This window comes from Carassius gibelio, chromosome A9 (genome assembly GCF_023724105.1).
Source record: "Carassius gibelio isolate Cgi1373 ecotype wild population from Czech Republic chromosome A9, carGib1.2-hapl.c, whole genome shotgun sequence".
Lineage (NCBI taxonomy): Eukaryota > Metazoa > Chordata > Actinopteri > Cypriniformes > Cyprinidae > Carassius > Carassius gibelio.
The window spans coordinates 6,382,600-6,405,094 of record NC_068379.1 but is presented as its reverse complement, the minus strand read 5'-3'; the positions used below and the strand labels follow the sequence as shown (position 1 = coordinate 6,405,094).

General features: G+C 36.6%; 1 protein-coding gene across 4 annotated transcripts in view; it reads right to left on the bottom strand.

Annotated features, from left to right (window-relative positions):
- LOC128019533 (unconventional myosin-Ib) overlaps positions 1 to 22,495 on the bottom strand; it is a 66,895-nt gene that overhangs the window by 13,159 nt on the left and 31,241 nt on the right. For all 4 annotated transcript variants that reach the window (XM_052605577.1, XM_052605576.1, XM_052605574.1 and 1 more), the window contains exons 4-13: positions 20,653 to 20,747; positions 17,754 to 17,858; positions 16,100 to 16,146; positions 13,505 to 13,568; positions 8,625 to 8,723; positions 7,899 to 8,002; positions 4,966 to 5,113; positions 3,486 to 3,604; positions 2,561 to 2,647; positions 2,097 to 2,162 (exon numbers count right to left, since the gene is read on the bottom strand). In XM_052605577.1, the coding sequence (XP_052461537.1) occupies positions 2,097 to 2,162; positions 2,561 to 2,647; positions 3,486 to 3,604; positions 4,966 to 5,113; positions 7,899 to 8,002; positions 8,625 to 8,723; positions 13,505 to 13,568; positions 16,100 to 16,146; positions 17,754 to 17,858; positions 20,653 to 20,747 (934 nt within the window). The remainder of the gene's footprint in view (positions 1 to 2,096; positions 2,163 to 2,560; positions 2,648 to 3,485; positions 3,605 to 4,965; positions 5,114 to 7,898; positions 8,003 to 8,624; positions 8,724 to 13,504; positions 13,569 to 16,099; positions 16,147 to 17,753; positions 17,859 to 20,652; positions 20,748 to 22,495) is intronic.

Below are 22,495 nucleotides of genomic sequence, written 5' to 3'. Positions count from 1 at the left end.
TAATACGGTAACAGTCACTCAACATTATTTACTAAGCACCTTCCTCTAGGGACCTCTATAAGCTGGATACAAGCTAGAGATTTTGGTGATTTTGGGGAGGAATGTCACAATAAGTCTACATTAGGAAATCTCTAAATGTTTGAGGTTTCCCTCAATATGATATCATCTATAACTAAGGTGTCTCACTGAAGTTGCACAACTACAATGCTTTTATTTCAACAAGCTTCATACTGGTTTGTTGCCAATATGTGATGGGAAAATCGGAGAAAATTTAAATGCAGTTGTTTAATATGTCACCCCTTTTCCATTCGTAATTGGGGTTTGATGGAAGTCTGAAAACGTTTGGTGTGACACCCACAACCAAAACGAAATTATTTAAAATAGTTTTGTGGGGCACCGCCTTAAAGAATTCATAGCACATTACTTGTATACCACATGTAAAATAACCCTGAACAAAGTCTGCTATTTCAAAACAGGTTTACATGAAGGCTTGACATGGTACAATATAAATCAAAGCTGCATAATCTTATCTGTATCTTTTAATAGAGGTCTTTAACCTCTGCACTCACAGTAAATGTTATCAGGGTTAAAAATGCAAGGTTAAAAAAAAAATAAATCGAACCATTTCGCTTTCTCATGCTAAACCCCAATCGGTGAACCGACTCCATCACTGAATTAAAGCAACATTAATGCTCAATGTTATGGACATTGGCTTATGATAAACAGTTAGGATTGTACTATTTAGCCATGATACTGGGGTTCAGGAATCATTCAATCCTCTTCTTTTTTTAATCTTCAGAGAAATCCTACTGCATGTTAGTCTCTGCAACGAAAGCCACCACAATCATCAGTTCCAATGGACTTGGCTGGAGAAAAAGCTCAAAATCACTTCCAAGAGGCAGCATATGGCACGCTTTAAAGCACCAGCTCATTGTTTTACTTGGCAATGGCAGTTTTATCCTGGCAGCCTGAGGCCACACTGGCACGTCAGCCTGAAGCTGCAGGGTTTTGGGAGTAACGAGAGGTAAACCTGTTCAAAGAATAACCTCAACAACTCTTACAAAAACCTCAGAAACATTATGAATCACTCTTAAGTTCCAAAAACATAAAAGAACCATACAGGTAGTCTGCATTGCTCATGCACTATATTCAAAGTCTTCTGAAACCATATGATATGGGTTTGGAACAACTTGAGCGTGATGAATAATGACAGAATTGTCCTTTCTGGGTGAAATGTTTCTTTAAGGATTTCTGAGTTCATGATGAATAGTGCTAATGTGGTAATATCAAGCATACAGTTAATATTAATGCTACTAGGAAACACTGTGCTTCAGGGTTTTGCTCTAGCAGTGGCTTATGCTGCAGAGATAAAAGAGCAGAATTAAGACTAGAGGATTAAGTGCTAAAAATCACAGCATGCACACTGCCATGGGATTTCCTCTGCAGGTCTACTTACTCCATCCTGTCGCCATGGCCACAACAACATAAACAACATTCAGGAGAGAATGAAACAGTCAGACAGCTGAAGACATGCAATCCACAAATGTAAACCGAAATGGATGGAAGGTGAATTAGTAGGCCCGGACAGAATCTGTGGAATTTTTAAAACTGATTCTCGCTGGGAAATTCTTCAGAATGAATTTAAACATGTCAATGAGTTTTAAAGAGATTTAATTATAGCCAAAATAGTAAAAAATAAAAAAAATATAATAGAAAAAGTACTCTGTATTACAGTAAACACTTGTGGTAAAAAAATAAATAAAAAAAAGGCAACAAACAAGTCATTACAGCCAAATAACTAACAAAAAAAAAAAAAAAAAAATAATAATAATAATAATAATAATAATAAAATAATGCCTGCAAGTGCAATTCTCTACTTAAATTTTGCATTGGTGCACATTATGAGTGCTAGTCCTGAAATGCACACATGCAAACTGACACAAACACACACAAACTGAGTTGTGAATGGCTGTGTTCAGTGTGGAAGCCTGCTTTTGCACGCACTGTGATGTGTTAGATACAGATGAACAGGTGGTGATGACATTAATTTTATAAGAGGCATCATTTAAACACACTAAACACACCAAATCACTCACCTCAAAGATTTCAAAACCGTAAATATCCAGGACTCCCATAACTTTCTTGTGCGTTTTGGTTTGAGCCTGATCAAAAAAGAAGCAAGCAAGTTAAAGGTAGAACCCAACTCGCTTTAAAAACAAATACGTGAAATAGTGCTAGCATCGGTACAAGCATGTATTGTGTAGTTTCAGAGTATAATTTGAGCATTAGGGTGCCGTCACATTTACTGATGTCTGGCCAATTTCCACAGGCAAAACCCAGTCATATCAATAGGAATTCACAAAATCTGGTATTTTGTGTTAGAGTGAAATATTTCATCATACATATTTCACATTGGGTTCAAGCTAATCATGCAGATTTGATGCGTTGACCAGAAAGCTGCCTGAGTTCATACTTCACTACACAGTTGACAATAATTGTTAACGTGACAACACCTTTACAGCAAACAACAGAGATTCAGTGAAAATCCGTTGAGACATACCTTGATGCTTTCATTGATTCGGTTCACCAGCCAGCTGAACAGTCGGCTGTAAAGGTTTTTGGCAAGAGCATCACGAGCATAATAGGCCTGAAACGGGTGTGACAGTTTACAATCAGTGTCCAGAACATCTGAATTACACATTATCTATACAAGCATAAAGATATTGTTTAATCTCTAGTTCCAATTCGCTCAGTGCCTCATGGCTCTAAAAAAAAAATGACACCACTTGAGGAGACAGTTATTGAAACGCATCATGTGGCCCGGATCCAAATGCACTGAGGCCCGTCTTCTATCAAGAGTTAGTGGCTAAATTCTTAACAACATGATGCTATGCCAAGATCACATCAAAAATTGCTAAGTGGACCCCTCACTTGAATGTTTTTATTGCAATAATCAAGGTTTCGGTTTCACATGCATTCCAGCAGCCTTTAGAGAGGTTTGGCCTGTAATATCTTTCTACCCCTCATTATGATTTTGCATACTCTCAATCTATATCTGCCAGACCTACAGACTGTTATAATGGAGGTTGGCTTCTCTAAATTATCAGACGAACAGTTTCACTGCAGATTACAATCAAATTCCTATAGATTTACATGGAATTCAGAACTTAGTTCAAATAAATAATTATTATTAGTAGTATTAATGCATGCCTTAATTCAAACATAAGGGTTATTAAGGATTATATATCCAATTTTAAGCTTTTTGTTCAATATTTTTTTAATCCACGAATCTCCAGTTATTCAAAAAATGTTTATTTATATATATTTTTTACTTTATTAATTCCCATTATTTTTCCAGGTCTAGATAGCATACAAGTGGCCAAAGCTCAAAAGCTTTATACCATCCTTCAAGTAAAGAGTTCGACTCTAGAACCAAACATTTAAATAGTGCTTGATGAGTGATCGGAGAGCGTGCACGTGCTGACCTGAGCCACGTTGAGCGTGGTGGACATCTTCTCCATCTTGGCCTCCACGGTCCGGTAGCTGAATGCTCTCTCCAGCACAGACTGATCGATGCCCAGCAGCTCACACATCTCCTTCAGGTCTGGGACAGGAAGTGCAAAACAAACCCAGGCAGATCAGATTCAAGAATTATTTATGGCTGGACTAGACTGTGTGTTATGTAATCAAATTTGCCAATTCACAAAGACAAATATAAACCCATCGACTCTAATATAAATCATATTTAGTGTCTTTAAATTTACAGACAGCAATCATTCTAATCAAAGGCCTGTCTCCTAGAACCTATAAATGTTAAGCCCCTTTCAAGGAGTTAAGCTGAAGAGTATTGTAAAAGTGCTTCTCTCCAGGGGTTTTGAGAGGATCTGGTCATCAGGTATACATTCCCCTCATCCTACACCAGCTTAATCTGACTCATTCCAGCCCATATCGATCAGGTCAAAAGGGCAGAGGAAAGCACATTATTGCTGATGGGTTTAAAGATTCTGTAGTATATATAAATGGATGTGTTGACATGGACCTTGATGCTTAGTGTGTGCTGACCACTATCCTGGCTATATTAGAAACTAATAGAACGACCAGTGAGAAACAACGCTCACTTGCAGTGAATACATTTAGGTAGTAGACACAACATGTTGACTAATATATATATATTTTTTTATATGTTAAAATTTTAGGTAAACATTTTTGGTTTCCCAAGTAAATTATATATCTTTTTTTTTTCTAAAGTATGTAATGCACATTTAAAAATGCATAGATGATACCGATTTAGATTAAATTTTTTTTTTTTTTTTAAGAAACTGGTTCCAAAGTCATTTTACACACATATTTAATTGAACCGTAAGTATAAGTGAATATTTTAGACCTGAAAAACTTTTAGCATTATTTTGAATGACCTTTTTGCTTTTATTTGTTCATCATGTGGTAAACCGAATGGTTAATAATTACAGGAGAATTGGAAAATAGTTTAAATACTAGCACGTAACAGGACACTTTTGTCACTGTGCAAGATATTAAATCCTTTACTTGTTAGGCAAGGATGCATTTATCGTTCGATTTTTTTTATTTTTTATCATTAGCTTATGCATGCATGGTACAGGACACAATAGTTACTTGGGTAAGTACCAGTATTGTGTTGTTGATTGACGATCAACTGCAAGTTAATACACTGAATAACTCTTGACATATCAATAGATGGCAGTAGTGACCAAACTGGAGAGCAGATGAAGGCACTGTTACATACAAGACCACAGTACATGCTTCTTTAAAATTACTATTCATTAGATTTTCCATGCTAGCAGATGTTTATACCATTACATCTTCTACTGATTGTGACGTCCAATCATTCACACTCGAAAGTTTCTTGGAAAGTGAACTTTCTTTTACAAACTGGCTTTTTCAGCGTTTTTGGATTGTCAGTGCTTTCTGAAAGAGCCTAGCACTCACCGTTCTTGTCCTTGACTCGACTCTCATCGTAGCCGTTGCAACGAGACTCTGGTTTAAACTCGATATTTCCCAGTTTGAGAACAGCAGCCACCAGCTCCAATATTGACTGAACCTCATCCTCCATGAAGCCCACAATTTGCATGGCATTCTGGGAAAGCAGCAGAAAAAAACCTATTTAGTCAATAGTGGTCTGCTGATAGACATTTAACATGGCAGTACATATGGAGGCTTATGTAAAGTGATTGACTGGCCAGTAACCACACCACTAAAGGACAGCCTGAAGGGCTTGAACAGAAGAAGTTTCCATCACACCACGTGTCAAAGACAAAAGATTAAGCATTGCAGCTGGTCCGAAGAAACATTTGTATGTGCCACCTTTGAGAATCAAGGAAACAAATAAGAAATAAAATAACATTTTAATAAAAATCCTCAGTGTGTGTGTGGACGTGTTATTTATTTTTCTATAATCTCTATAAAGAGATCTCCTCCTCAGTGGTCACTGAGGATAATGACACAATTCAATCAGACATGTGGGAAGTGTTCTTAACTCAAAACACAGCTTTTATTTCTTTATTTATACAGCTTTATTTTGGGAATAAACTATTACCTGAGATTCACCTTATTCAAACATGAGGAAGACTTCATTAAGCCATTCAAATTTTGACTTGACAAACTTTTCTTTCCTAGTTGTTTTTGTTGTAATAATAAATGAATAAAACTGAGAACTATGGATATTGAATTAATTGTCTATTCAGAAGATACAATAAATCCTACTTTAGGCTTTTTGTTCAATATCTTTTGATCAATGAGACTTGATTTTTCATGTCGCCTGTTGTTCTACAATAGCTTGTGTTAATATTTGTTCTTGTAAAGCCATAAATTACATTTGAAATGTCATGGAATCACTGATAATAAATGTGCAAGCAGTTCCTTGTCAAAGTCACTGGTCTAAAGGCCAGAGATAACAGAGAGTGAGCTGTAAAGGGCTCAAATGTGATTTCAGATGAATAACCAATTACTTGCTTTATCTCTTAATAAATCATAACACAATTTTATCATTCCAGAGTGGAAAAACTCTTTAATAGCTTCTTCATGTTAACAAGACAAACATGTCATGTCTCCAAGAATGAGGAGACATTCTGCTGAGTTTTGTCTATTATTTACAGTCTAGCATAAATAACAACCATCCTCCGTCGTGGAAGTGTTTACTGTCCCCAACACACAGAACCTTATTTATGCTTAACCTCAAACTACAACTGTCTACACTGAAAAAAAAAAAAAAAAGGAATGTTTCTCAATTTGATTTGACTCCCCAGGCAAGGGGTTGAAAGTCAAAGCCTGAGTTAGGGTGTTCTGATGCCAGCATGAAGCTTGGCTCAGGCCTTTTGTTCATCAGAACTGCACTGTATTTTCTGATACTGAATTCTGATCAGTTTAATGTGGGCTACATTTCTGCTTGGACACAGAGATTCTGGTCATTCAGGTCTCCGCATTAATGATGACCCAGTGCCCTGGGCTCACCAAAAAGGTTCGGGACAGTAGATGGTTGCTTGTCTTTAATGGGCCAGGGAATAAACAAAAGCAGCAACACGGTCAAAATTATAATATTCAGGAACATTAGACATTGCTTTCGGTGTTATGTCAGTGTAAAATATATATATAGATCCCTCCCACAATCCCATACAACAGCACAAGTAATGGTAATAATATTTTACAATAATATATATATATATATATATATATATATATATATATATATATATATATATATATATATATATATATATATATATATATACACACACACACACACACACACACACACACACACACACACACACATATATATATATATATATATATATAAAGCTATATTGTAAAATATTATTACCATAACTTGTACACACACACACACATTCATGTTTATGATTATCACCATTTAATTTTAAGTACTTTCATCTTCAATACATTTCAGATGCTTCTCAGGGCTGAAATGTGATGCAGACCAAAAGGAATGACAAACCAACAACTTCCTTTCTCTCTCAATAAATGGTGACACAATTTTATTCTTCCAGAGTGGAAAAACTCTTCAAAGAAAGAATGAACGCTCTGCTGAGTTTTGTGTATTATTTACAGCATAAACAACAACCATCCTCCCTCGTAGAAGTGTTTACTCTCCCCTACACACAGAGCCTTATTTATGCACACACACACTTATGTTTATGATTATCACCATTTAATATCGAGCAGTTTTGTCTTCAACACATTCCAGATGATTCTCAACAGCAGAGAGGATAATATCTACTGGATAATAGCTACTGTATGTATCAGGGTCCTGATCTCCTTGTTTATTTTACAACAATGTCCAACTAACTTTAACCTTAACTTCATCCTTTACATAATTTACAGCTATTGATGTATAGATATAATTTTTATTTGTCTCAAGGTCAGTGAACAAGTCAGGCAGGTGCCCAAAGGAAGCAAAACTACTGGCTCAACCGGGCCAGCAGAAAATAATCCTCATTGTTAAACCCTGCAATGACAGTCCATCCTCTGCATGACCCATTTTCACAACAATGAGTGTGCATGAGAGAAACAGAAGCACCGGTTGTATTTATATAAGTCAGCTGTGAGCTGGTGGAACTCCCCCTTAAATGAACTTCCCTTTCTTCAAGTAGAGGCTTGAACAAATCTCAAATTACATAATGACGTTAGGCAGAGTCTTGCTCAGATCAAACTCCACCTTAGCGGGGTAAAGGATGATCTTGTTCAGTTAAGCCTTGGAGATAAGGTGCTTTGCTAACTTCTCATCATAGAGGGTGGCATAGATCTGAGCTAATCCCAAGACAGTCTGAACCAATGACTCACATGTTTTAATGTGTCAGGAACCAGCTACTGTCTCTACAGCATAGTAGGCCTGAAAGAAAACTTACTCTGACTGTTCTGAAACTGCCAGCATCGTCCAATCCATTGACTGTTGCTGAATCCAGGCTCAGGTAGTTGTATTTACTGAAGTCTCTGTCCAGCTTCAGCTTTTCTGAAAGAAAAATACAATTACATTGTTAAAATCAATTCACTTGACAACCATCTTTGATGGTCACTCTTTGCACTTTCTATCTCAGGCATGTCCCATCCTGTTCCTGGAGGGACAACATCCTGCAGAATTTCCAACACATTTGTCTGGACGTTTCTAGTGAGCCTGAAGACCTTGAATAGCTGGTTCAGGTGTGTTTAATTAGGTTTAGATCTGAACTCTGCAGGACGATGGCTCTCCAGGAGCAGTACAGGACACCCCCTCTTTATACTGTATTTGCCTAGATGTATCAGCTGTTCCACATGACCCAGTTTCCATCAGATTATTTTACATCTATGTGAAATTTTGGCTCAGCTTACCCCTTTGATGCCTGAAACCAAAGCCATTTATCACATTGTGTTCTCTTTCATTAGAAATGTCAAACAATGACCATAGTCCAACAGAATGCAAATAAACCACGAATAAACCATAAATTCCATTCCCAGAGTCTTTAACTCAGGTAACTTTGGATGAACTTTGAGTGCGATCCAGTTATCTTTTCCTCATTATGCTCTGAAAGCCCCTGAATGAAATATGCATCCCGAATACACATGCAATCATTACAAATCTGTAGGTGGTCTCTTACTGAGCGTGTCATCTGATGCTCCAGAAAGCAGCTGGTAGAAGATGTGGAAATTTCTCTCACCCCTGGGCTGCTTTACCACACGAGATTTCTCCAAGAGATCTGCAGAAGGGAAGCATCACAGCACAAAGCATTTAATGAGCATACACAGCTGATTTAGCTCAAAAAGAGAGGGTTTTCTGAAAAAACCTAAAAACTGAGAAAGTTTTAGCGATAATGTTTAAACCTAAAAGACAGACCTAACATGAGGAACAAGGCTGGCAATCAATAATATTTACTGTACTTCTGAAAAAGTCACAAGTCAATTGCCGCTTTTCCACTACGTGGTACGACTCTGCACGCTTTGCCTTTCCACTGCAGTTTAGGAACACTTCAAAGTGTGTGGAATTGTAGATTGATCGTTACTCTTGCTCCGGTACCTCATCTACGGACCACTATATAGCCATTTCATTTTTCAAGTTGCATGTGACAGTCATTTAAAAAAGTTGTGCAAACAAATGATACTGCGATGGCTGTTAATGGCTATTTAAATCAAGCTTCTTTGGTGACTCTTGTCACAAATCCAGTGATGCTGGTAGTGATGATTCCTTATGACCAATCAGTGATCTACAGTGCTTACACGTCACATTTTAGTATCAGTACGGTACCACCTCAACCGTACTAAAAAAAAAAAAAAGTACCAGGTTCTAGGTACTGTAGTGTACACAATGGAAAAGCCACCAAAAATAAGCTGTAACGAGTCGTACCATGCAGTGGAAAAGCCCCTAATGTCTTTTCAACTGCATATATACGTACATAAATGTTAATTTCAGCAATCCCAGTGAAGAATTACACACAGATGAAACTGGCTAAAGACAATTCTCTCCTACTATGTACTAAGCAGAACAGCCATTTCAGAGAAAAACAAAGTTGTTTTCCCGTTTACATTAGAATGAATATTTAGATATCCATAGTGAAGTTTTCATTGTGCAGTGTATTCAGATTGAGACAGGAAGTCTCAAAGGAGATATTCATCTATCACACCGCCCACGCTTCATCCAGATGTGTGCCCATTAGAAAACAGCACCATCATCTTAAAGCCTTTATTACCTTATCATTAACAACATTTATTAGCTTGATAAGAGATAAGACATGGAGAATTAGTATGAGCAACTACAAAAAATATGAACAATAAATTCTACTGATAATTCTGATAATGCTTGACAAAGACCCATTAAAACCTTCTTTGACTGTTCCAACTCATTGCCAGTTGCACTGGGACATGAATACATGATTTTGTGGTGATATGAAGCATGCATCGTGAATATTGTGATGACCTTAATATGCCATTTATTAGGCCGATATCGTTTTACTATTTTTTTACAACAATGTAAAAGTTATTACTGTCACTTTAGATCAACTTAATGCATCTTTTCTGAATAAAATATATTAATTGCTTTTGCAATAATAATAAAACCATAAACATTTGAATGGTAGTGCGTGTACGGTAGTAAATTTAGCATTTTTTTTTTACTGTGTATTATTATTTATTACTAGTATACTGGCCCATTTAAATGAAAACGATTCAGTGGTCAACCTCTTGAATTATTCAACCATTTTAGAATAAATATATGAATTATTATGTATCAAAAGTCTAATCCTATGAGTTATTTACTGCAGGAAACTACTTGTCAATGTTTCTTCAAGTATTTGGTTAATAGTAAAAGCAAGATGGCAATAAGCAGTTGTCACTTAATGTTTTATCAGATGTCACAACAGTGGTGTAGTGGCTGTGGGCCACCGGCTCATCAGTGGTTTATAGCCCCATTAAAGATCCCCTGTTGTGGAATCTACCTCAACAGTAACCAAACACTAAAGAGTAGAGTATCCTTTGTCTCCCTCTCCCCCATCCTCTCCTTTAACTTTCAGAGATAAATCATGCTGTCTGATGTAAGAGTAGCGTCTGAGGAATGCAGGAAAACTTCATCCCTGAGGGGACTCCTCTCTTGACCTTCCACCTTTAGTACATTCGCAGACCTTTGTTATTGCTTTAGCACAGGTCCTGTAATGGCCAGTAACTTCTGTCCTCCACCCAAAAATCTGAAGTCTTCCATCTTCCTTCCCTGCATTGCCCGAGTTCTATTCTAAAACCTAGCAACCTTGCTGTGAACCGCCTGCTTAGACAGATGCCTTCTAAGTGGCTGGTCACACGGGACAAATAATGATATTAAAGTAAGTATTCTCCAACTGTTCCACTGTTCAGTCCATTGTTTTTAATCATAAGGCCTTTAGGTCATCAAAACTTTTCTATACAATCTGCTACATGCCTTTTGTCATTATTATTGATAGTTCATACTTTTTATCAAGGAAACAGTCTCTTAGTAGAATTGTAAAAATATCCTCCTTCAGATCGTGGTTCACGTGTCTTTTTGCGGTTTACCCTTTACTGATTAAAAAAAAAAAAGTAAAACATAAGGACATGAGTTTTATATCATTAGTAATATAAACATTTCCATTTAATATAAACAACATTTGCTGGACATTTTTGCAAGTAATGATTTACATTACAAGCTATCAGACTTTGATCTTATAAATATCAATAACTTCACCAAATTGCATATTTTTGCTCAGTTTGAGTCTCTGAATAAACTGAGGTGTTTTTTCTTCAAATATGCACTTCATATTCTCACTTTAACATACCATGTGAGGCATTACGGTGTTAGACTGATTTGATATGCCTATGATGTCTTAAAATACTCCCATGTTTAGGGTGCTCAGGAGGTTTAGGAACAGAGTTCTGGTGTATGAAGTCTGTTTGTTTATATCATCTAAAAACAGCTTCTAGTGGGTAAAATGCTGCTGTATCGGATGACTCTGAGATTGTTTCTTTGGAGGAAATTCCTCAGGCTTCAGAACTCTCTGTAGCATCCTGTTAAAGTCTGTCTGTGGACATGCAACCTGGTTGTTTTGAAGCACTCACAATAGATTCTATTGTGCAGACGACATGAAGCTGTAACCGTTTAAACTACACTGAATTTAGACAGCAGAGGCCAACTGCAACACCTGTGTGTAATTTACAACTTAACCCAGTTTTGACATAAAGGGGCTGTAAGTTACAACTTATGCACTACTAAATATTTTGGTGCTGCACCGTTTAACTTGAAATGTAACTTTTTTCGCTGCAACAGTGCAACTAAAAGCACAGAGTTACAAACTGCTTTATGTTCCAATAATGTTATAACTTACGAACGGTCGGTGCAACTCTATCCAGAACTTCAGTAAAAACTGTGCTGGAATTGTTTAAAGCTCTTCAAATCAAACATTGGGGAAACATTAAAAAAACATTAACATTTTGCTCCCACTTCCTGTGTCTTTCATTAATTATACAGATGGAGTCAAAATAAGAGATAACTGGAAGCAGGTGAAGGTCTTGATATCCTTGAGGAAACTCAATGTGTTTGTATTCCCGAGCAGAGGCATTTACAGATCTGGACTGAAGGGGTAACTGTTGAGTGAAGTAACCCAGTGCTGCACCAAAGATCAGCACAATAGACATGTTATTAGGTTGTCAGTTAGGTCTAGTGACTCCCCTGTATGTGATGAAATGATGTAGATAAATCAACTTGGCATCATTAAGAGTGGGAGATTGATCGATTCTCTCATGTGGATGGTGGCACACTATCTGATCGACTAGTTACATAACTGCTGTACTATATAGGTTACAAACTCTCCTCAAATCAGTGAGCAAATGGACGAACTGTGGCAACTGCATAAGATATCTCTCAGTGACAAGTGGTAGCACTTTTGTTTCCATTTAAAGACTTTAAGGTCACTTGTCATAGTGGCACAATCCCATTTTTGACCAGACAAATGTTGCTATAGCTATGTTTTAAAAAATGTGCATGTTTTAGGTCACCACTCATCGTTTCGACTACCAGTTGATTCAACACTATATGTGACCCTGGACCACAAAACCAGTCTTAAGTGTCAATTTTTCAAAATTGAGATTCATACATCATCTGAAAGCTGAATAAATAAGCTTTCCATTGATGTAGTTTGTTTGGATCGCACAATATTTGGCCGAGATACAACAACTTGAAAATCTGGATTCTGAGGGTGCAAAAATAAAAAAAATACGGTGAAAATCACCTGTAGAGTTGTCCAAATGAATTCTTAGCAAAGCATATTACTAATCAAAAATTTAGTTTTGATATATTTATGGTCGAAAATTTACAAAATATATTCATGGAACATGATCTTAATATCCTAATGATTATCGGCAGAGAAGAAAAATCGATCATTTTGAACCATACAATGTTTTTTTTTGGGGTATTGCTAAAAATATACCCCAGCGACTTAAGACTGGTTTTGTGCTCCAGGGTCACATATATTAACCAAATGCATGAGGAAACAAAGCTAAATGGACCACTGGCTTCAACAGTCAGAGTATTTGTGCCAAGCCAACTAGAGCGCTGGACTGGCTTTGTTCTTGCACAGAGACTGGCTCAAGGGCACATTTCAGGAACCATTGCAATAGTCCTACAAAATAAGGACACGCTCTGGATGATTTGTGTGTATGAATGCAGCACAGTTTCCCAAAGCCCTCACTGAGAGCACATAGCTGGGAGCAAGAGTAAAGACACAGCCAGTTGTACAAAATTTTTTTATAAATAAATAGTACAAAGTAAAAATAAATAGTTTCAAAAAATGAAGCTTATATCATCATTTATTCTCCAGTGCATGTTGACTTTAGCCTTTTGTATTTCAGAATTTCTAAATTAATCAGCATATTGGCTTAAAATGACATGAGGGTAAGTAAATAATGACAGATTTGGAGTGAACTATTCCTTTATTTATACTTGGGCACTATTACTCTTCAGGATCCACCTTGTAATTATACTCACAATTACTGATGACTCCACCAAGGGGGTCTCCTTTGAAGTCAAACTCGATATCCATGTACTTCCCCTGAAGAAAGAGAAGAAATTGTTAGCACATCCCATAAAAAGTGCATGGTGGGTTAGCTGATAACATGGTTCTTTATTGCCGTTTAACGTGGCCTTCCTGTGCAGTCAAAATAAGATATGACTAAGAAGCGGGTGCCTGTCCAATGGTGACACTGCATCAAGGCCTTTGATACTAATGGCAGGCTTGCTGCGGAGAACCACGTGGCTCTTCTGTGGTTCTTGATGGTAGGAACAGACACGTGACATCGAGGGCAGTGATCACTGCAAATAGGGCTGAAATTTGAGCCTTCCATGAGGCAAATAGAGAAGAAAAAAAAGAGAGAGACTTTCCCTCTAAGCGCAGTCAATTCTCCAAGTACAGGCCTGTTCATAACACAGGCTGCCAATCATAAAGAGATTTGCAATGGAGTAATGGACTACTGTGGGAGAAGAGGCTTTTTTTGCTGCCATAATGGTAAAATAACCTTTTTTGTCTTTCTGTTGCTGCATACTATTTGGGAAAGGTACAATAATCCCAGCGTCTCTGGAGCCAGTTAATTTTTTTTCTCGTCTATTTATATCCAACAGCTCTTCAAGAGGAAACTGCCTCAGAGGCTGCTGAAGAAACTCTTAGAACTCTAAAATCCTACGCCAAGAGAGGAAGCAACAGCTGAACGTTTCTTTGAGAAGAGTTATAACAGTACAGCACTTGGAAATGCACGTGATAAAATGGTGCTTGAGATGCAAAACATTATTATGAGATTCTAAATCTCAAAGTGTTAACATGCCATAACCTCAGAGATGGTTCTGTTTCAAACCCTGTGGAGCTGGCTTGCTGTCTTCGCTCTATGAGCCCTAACCAAGGTGCTGACTATTGCAGAATGTTCTACATAGTACATTACTGTTTACACCACACAAATGGAAACTACTTGTACTTTACTTCAAATCTTAAAAGTACATTTTAAAAAAACAAACAATACTTGCACTTAATATAAAATCAATGAAAGTCATTTAATTGTTCTTAACGAGAGAACACTTTCATTTTATTAATACACTTAATTACTTTATAGGTCTACACTTTGTAATTAATTGGCAAATTGCAAGTTTTAATAGAAATGGCATTACAGTCATTGCAGTACACTATCAGTATTTAAAAGACAACCAACGTAATTATGAAATTGCATATAAAGATGTAAGAAGTCCTACGTAAGAGGGTCAAAAAAGCACTCTTATTGCATTTAATATAAACTATATAACATCTTAATTTAAATGCAACTAATAAGCTATTAAGTGTCCGAAAATATTAACAGAACATACTTAAGTGTGAGCTTAATGCAAAAGTATATTATTTCCAAGTTTTATAAAAAAAAAAAAAAAGTATGCTTTTTCACAATGTCATTTATTTATTTTGCTTTACTTGTACTTCATGGCATTTTTTATTCTTTATAACCAACATATTCTTCTCCTGAGCAACCATCTTAAATTAAATTAAATTAAAATTAAAAAAATTAAATTTAAATTTAAAATTTAAATCTTAAATCAATTTTTCCGTTATGCATTATGGGATTGCCTTTGCCAAAGATGATGCAATGCTGCCTTAAAATCTAAAAGAAGACCACTTTGTTTTGAGATAAACGGTTCCCAGCTAAAGATTGTTATGTAACACTGTTGGTCTCATGTGGGTGAAGCGAGAGCCTGTAAGAGTGCTCAACAAACTAAATTTTGACCCATGAGTTACTAAAATTTAGTACTGGTAAGTTTCCTGAGGACAAACGTTGACTCAACGCTGTTCTGTTTCCCCTGTTATGTAAACTGAACAGCACCTCTGTTAAACCTCTGAACGCTCACGCTGGACACTTTAGTGTGCTCTCTAACCTCTGTAAGTGCATACTCTATAGCTCAGTATATTTACTTTGTGTGGTCAGGCCATGACAGACAGATGGAAAAGGGCCAAACTGTTAAAGAGCAGCGGCATCAAACACATTTACATCAACAGAGATATTTAACTATGATAATGTCTGACCTGAAAGGCATTGTGGGAGTCAGTCCTCAAGGATGACAGGGGAAAAGAAGAGACACAATGGCATCTGGAGGTGGTTGCTAGACAGAGTTCTGTTTAAATTCTGCTGTATGTACGAACAGCAATCGTTCTAGTGTTGCTGTGTCAAGTCCAGGTATACTTTATAAAAATCGGATAGTGCACAAACTATTTTGGTGACGAAATTTGTGTCATGCACACTGTACGCAGACACGTGCATGTAAAAACTGAAGTATACTTTGGCCTTCAGAATAGGGCCAGATGTGCTCAGTGCCGGTCCATAAAAAGCGGGAATGTTGCAGTATCATTTTGCAAAATCAAACTTCCAAGAAAAGCATTGCATCACTTTAGGGGTGGACTGAGAGAAAGCAATATCATAATTTGCCTGTGTTCACATTACGGATCAAAAGTCCATGTTGATCTAATCTAAAGCAAACACACTCTACAGGGAAGAGCAGCATCAAAACAGTTGTAAAATACTCTGTCTCTTTAAAATAAAAAAAAGAGATACTTACAAATCGAGACGAGTTGTCATTCCTCACGGTTTTGGCGTTCCCAAAAGCTGCAGTGGAACAACATGTTACGAGTTAGTCATGCCAGATTCATTTAGCACTACATCTGTACTTTGACCGATGTCATCTGGCGGAAAATTGATCCTAAATCCTCTCAGCTACCTTTCACCAAAATTATGAAGCATAAAACATTTAGACTGCCTGACATTACAAATAAAAACAAGTCCACACATCCCTCAATAATGTACGTCTATTATAAAAATTATAAAGTATTGTAGTTAACTCTGATGGACACTGAATGGAATTTACATTTATAGATTTGGCAGATAAATATATCCTAACTTTGCATTCAAGCTTTACAGTTCACTGAGAGCTAAACCCATGACCTTAGCATTGCTTCTGCCATATTTTACTGTATGAGCTACAAGATGACACCACAATAAATTAATATTTCAGTGTTCTCCCAGATCAAACGAAAAATATATTACTCCAGTACAAAGCATGAATACTGCATACAGTAAGCAAATGTGCAGTATGCATGGAATATCCAGATAACCTCCTACATTTGCACTATACAAAACAGCACAGTGCACAGAATAATGTATCCCACAATGCAACCTTTCATTTTCAATGTGACCAATCAACCATAATTCTCAAATTAAACATCATTATTACGATACAATCTGTATTTCCACACATGATATGACTAGACTGCAAAAAGACAAACACATTTAATTGAAATAAATCCCTGAAGTTTTCCATGTCTGTGGAAACTCTGCATACAAAAACAGACACATTACATTTGGTCTGACAGCGATTTGCTTTCAGAAACCATTGTGTTCGTCAGTAAAAACACTTCTTGTTTTGGTGTTTTTTTGTTTGAATATGATTTTACTGAATTTTTTGCAGCAATAAAATAGAACCATTTTTTCGTTACCCAAATAACCTTTCAGTAAACCGTTATTAAAATAACTAAAAATAACTTAAAATCAATATTTTAAAACGTATTTTCCACTCTAAAAGAACTATGAACCACAAGGAAAGGCTCTTTACAGAACCAAAAAAAGAACCTTTTTTTTTTTAAAAATGTAACGCATCCCTCATTATTACAACATTTAAAAAATAGTGTCACATTTTCCTTCAGAGCACATATTTGAGCTACATGTACTCAGACAGTCTATGGTAGAGAAACATGCAGCAGGAAATGTGCCGGACCCCCGGTGTGGGGCTCATTACTTCCAGCAGCTAAACTCTCACAGATGTGGGACTTCACTCTGCTCTGAGTCCTGCTGCCAAGAAGCACTGGCCATTCCTACTGTACTTCATCTCATCACTTATGGGCATTTCCTGTTCATGGCACCACATAAACACAGCGGTCTTATTGCCAAAAGGGACCAAAAAGCTTTTGGTCTGAAAGTAGGGCAAGATAATGGGGAAATACATATGATGTAAGTCTCCAATCATCTGCTTCCAAACTTTTTCTTCAAGAATCTGAAAAAAATCTGCCACAAGGTTTCCTGTTAACCTACCTGCTGGTACATTCAAGAACATATGATGCATGTTTTAAGGCAAGCCAAGGGATCTGAGTTTCTTAAAGGTGTGAAATGACACATAGACAAGACAACAGGTACAAAAACAGACGATGTGGAAGACTCACCCTCAAGCACGGGATTGGACTGAAGCAGCTGCTCCTTCACTTTGTTCACTTCCTGGCCCTTCCCACACACCGCCGCCACATACGACATCACAAACTTACTGGCCTCTGAAAATCAGACCACAGAAGAATGAGGTCAGGGGTCAACTTCTAGACGAGACCTCACTCCAAAAATTCCCTTTACATCAACTCTGCTCATCTTATAGGGAGAAAATGCCTTTCCCGCATCACATCAGGATCCAAACTCCCCCATTCGTTCAAAGCCAACTATGAGATCAGCTGTTTAAAGAGTCGTCAACATCCCATTGAGCTGATAATTAATCATGAGGAGTGGATTGAACAACTCAAATAGAGCGGAAAGCCTGTGGATCACGGTCCAATTTGGCAAATATAAATTATTAAACTGTGTTTTAGTTTTTACACGGAATGATTTTAATTTACTTGGCACTAGTGGCTGTGTGACATTTATCTTGTTCAACGCTTAATGACTTTTCCATGTTTAGACGTATGAGAGCAGTGACTTGCGCACAGAAGTGCTGACATTAAATGTTTTCTGAAGTCAAGGATGCCTACTTATGATTTAGAGATTTATGGCTATTTTTGGCTCAATTCACAGGACTTAACGTATGAAACATTTTAATCAAATCTAATACATGAAGAGATGGCAGAGTGATAATAAAGCGGATAGAAAATTATGCTATAACTCCTCATTACTTATAGCTTTAAGCATAGGACCTGAACAAGGAATAAAAGAGCCCAATTTCATTTATTTCTGAGCTGGGGTACATTTTCATTAGTACAGAAGAGCATTTTGAAATTAACAGAGTAACCTTGAATAAGCGTCAATGATTTTCATCAACCCTTGCTCTGTAGTCTGTAGTGTGTGGATTATCACAATCCCCATTTATCTCATTGCCTTGACTGTAAGATGTCCTAGATTTGAACGGTTGGCACAGTGAGATGAACATTTTAAACCAAGAGAAGTCCAGTTTTGTAGTGCTACATGGCTGTGGTTAATCTTCAGCATTCACAAAGTAATAAAAGATCCTAAACTAAAAGATCATGACAGAGTTGAGCTGACATGAAGACAACTCAGACAAATTAGTCAGAAAATCACAGCACTATACCTGCTTGTTAGATACATACTTTCAATTCAAACACTAAAATAAAAATGTGTATTAACTTTTCCCAATTTTAACATTTAAAACTCATTCATAAAATTAATTACACAAAAAGTTTCTAATCGATTAGCAGTTTGCTATTTAGAACACAAAGGAAAATGATGTGATATCTCAAAGGGAGAATATGAGATTGTATTCCTATGAAAACACAGGATGGGAGTCGAATGAAAATGCTGATACATTTATGATTGGCTCATAAATTATCAGAAACGTGTCACCTGTTCCCCATTTGTAGATTTTGATTGATTCCCAACACCTGATGAACTGATTGACACAAGGATCTAAACGCAATTTTTGAAAAAGCTCCAACACAGATGGACAGCACACTTCAAAGAGGCATGTTACTCCGCAAAACTAATTTAATCTAAATCATTACTTTAGATTGCAGATTAATCCAACTTGCATAACCATACCATTGTCAATCTATTCAGAGTCTATGACATACTGTCTGTTTGTACCACAAAAAAAAAAAAAAAAATGCATTGCAAATGCAAATGTAACCAGAGCTCATTACCATCAGAGCTGTACGATTAATCAAACACGATTAATCACGACTGTCATGCACATTTTGCCGATTTTTTAACTAGTCAACTAGAAAATGTAACTACATGATTAAAGTAACTTTTTCTTTATTAACTGTAGTTAAATTTCTATTTCAAGTTGTTAACGATGTAAATGTTAAACAAATCTGTTGTTAAATATCTTTGCAAAAAAAAAAAATGCATGAACTACAACTACATCTTGTACAAACTTGTTTTATACATATTATATATGATCAGAAATAATACAAGGAAAATTCTTTAAAAGAAATCTCAAAGGTCAAGGTAATTCAAATTCAAAATGACTGAAGGTATATAACCAGTAGACTATTACCGTATTTTCCGGGCTATAAGTCACACTTTTTTTTCATAGTTTGGCTGGTCCTGCGACTTACAGTCTGGTGCGACTTATCAAAATTAATTTGACATGAACCGAGAGAAATGAACCAAGAGAAAACATTACCGTCTACACCTGGGAGAGGTTGCTCTATGCTGCTCAGTTCTCCTGCAGTCTACACTCAAGACATAGAGCGCCCTCTCACGGCTGTAGATGGTAATGTTTTCTCTTGGTTCTAAATAAATGCGACTTATAGTCCAGTGCGACTTATGTTTTTTTCCTGAAACATGAAATGTCAGATATAAACTATAGTAGTTCTTTACAGGTTTTTGTTAGATGATTTTTTTTTAGATTTATTAGCTGATTTTCCATCGTTTTTTCTACGTAAACATGAATGCGTTTGACTGTTGAGCTCACGTCTCTTGCAGCGTCTCATGCGTGAAATGGGATTCTAAAAACACGTCGCTCAAGTTAAAAGAAGTTCAACTCATCTTCCTGCATTTTTTCCTATTCCACTGCCCGCGTTGCTTCTTTGTAAACACTGATCCTTCACAAAGTGCATCACATGTGAGTGGTTAATCATGTGCGCCGACATGCGGTTGGATCATTCTTTTCACTTCACCTTTAACATTGGCATATTGTCAAAGTGCCTAATTCTATTAAAAATTGTGATTCCTCTTTTTATAAAAAATGTAATAGTGGCAAAACATTAAGTTTAAATTAAATCGATAAAATCACCCAGCTCTAGTCACAACTACAAAAAATTTATATTATTTGAACAATCACTAATGTTAATTAGTTACTGATTAGCTTGACTCATGTTTAAGCATTTTAAGTGGTCTTACCCGTCTTTCCTGCCCCGCTCTCTCCAGTGATGAGAATGCACTGGTCTTTATCTTGATCCCGCAGGGACCGGTAGGACTCATCTGCCAGAGCATAACTGAGAAGAGAGAGAGAATATTCAGGCTTTAAAAGTTGATTTAACAAAGCAAAGCTTTCCTTTGCAGTTAGGCACCTGTGTGCACTGTTCTGTTAAATATGTAGCCATTTACTTCAACCATCTAGACCTTTTTAAAATACTTGATCCTAAATTAATAACACGTTGCAACATTCTCTGATAAGAGGACATGCAATGCATGGTTTAGAGCTGGGAAGTGCCAAAGATGGTCACACACCAGTTTATCTATTCAAAACTAGTCATATTCAAAATGTTTAACATTGTAGTTATCCACTGGTACTGCTTTAGGACCCACATTTTACATCAGACACCAAGTGGTGACCCAACACAGAACCAAAATTGCTATTCATATACAAGTAAACCTAGAAACGTCCTTACAATTAAAAGTTGAAGTGTATTACTATTGATAATATTACATAAAATTACATTAAATAAATGTATAAAATATAAATTTCTGCACCCAGCTGCACTGCACAACATTATTAAAACAGACTCTTGAAAAGGCTGGTTTAACTATGCATGATTATATAGTTAGTTGCATTTTATTAATGCATTTACCATTGTTATTCCCTGCAATGCACAACGGACCGGTGATCCATTTTTAACACAGTGTACACTGTCTAGGACTATAACACTTATGTTGTGATTTGTAACAGAAAATCTTCTGAAAGAAAATAATCAGTAATTATATTTGTTCTCCCTAAATTCCAGCGCAGTAAACAATAGAAAAGTGGGTCATTGGATTCTATAACCCAGTGGGGGCACTGTAACAATGATGTAATTGTAAATGATTCATTTGAAGAAAAGAAAAAAAGACATGATCAGCAGCCTCGGTGCACTTCTGTAGGGCAGGATACTAAAAGGCTGGGTCAGTAGATGTTGCTGTGGACACTATAGACTGGCACTCTCCCGAGTGAGTGATCAGCTTTAAATAAATTAGACTACATATTGCCTAAAAACAGCTACTGCTAATTTCAACCCATTTTGTTCCTCCTCGCAGTTTCCTCACAGTCTGTACTCTTCAACAATAATTACAAAGGAATTTTCCAACACCACCACTAATAATAGGTCTGATTGTGAGGGAAATGTTGCATGTAGTTCCCCTCCTCTAATATGCATAAAAGTCTGGATTCATCAGGTTCACGGGGAGCTAGTGGTGTGTGTATAGCAAAACAAGAAACTGTAGAACAATAAGGCGATCCAAGGTTGAATGCAATTTCTGTTATACCTTCTGAATTTCTGATATGCATGTTCTTAATGATGATGACAAAACTGCCATCTGTGATGTGCCAAGCATATGTTTGGATGCTTAAGAAAATGTCACTGAAAGGCCCTAAAATGGGCAGGACTTTGTCAGGACTTTTTCAGCTCACAGAAATGGGTAAATAGCACAAATGAAAGACCATATTATGACACTTTGGCTCCAAAAGCAATCTGCCTACAAATAAAGAATTTTTAGGCATTGTAGGCCGTTCCAAAAGTGTGTGGATGAGAGGTTGCATTCTAAAATGCCAGAAGGCACAACAACAAAAATAAAAATTATCAATTGCATATGGTGGAAAAAGCTGGGACCGATATAAACAATTCAATAAAATAACAGGTTAAAAATTGTTTAATAGATTATTATATACAAGTTTTTTTTATGCTTGGAGAGCTGCATTGTTAGATTCTTGCAAACGCTAATGCTAAACTCTTTAAACAAACTGCGAGGCTCCTGTGTGGTTTACATG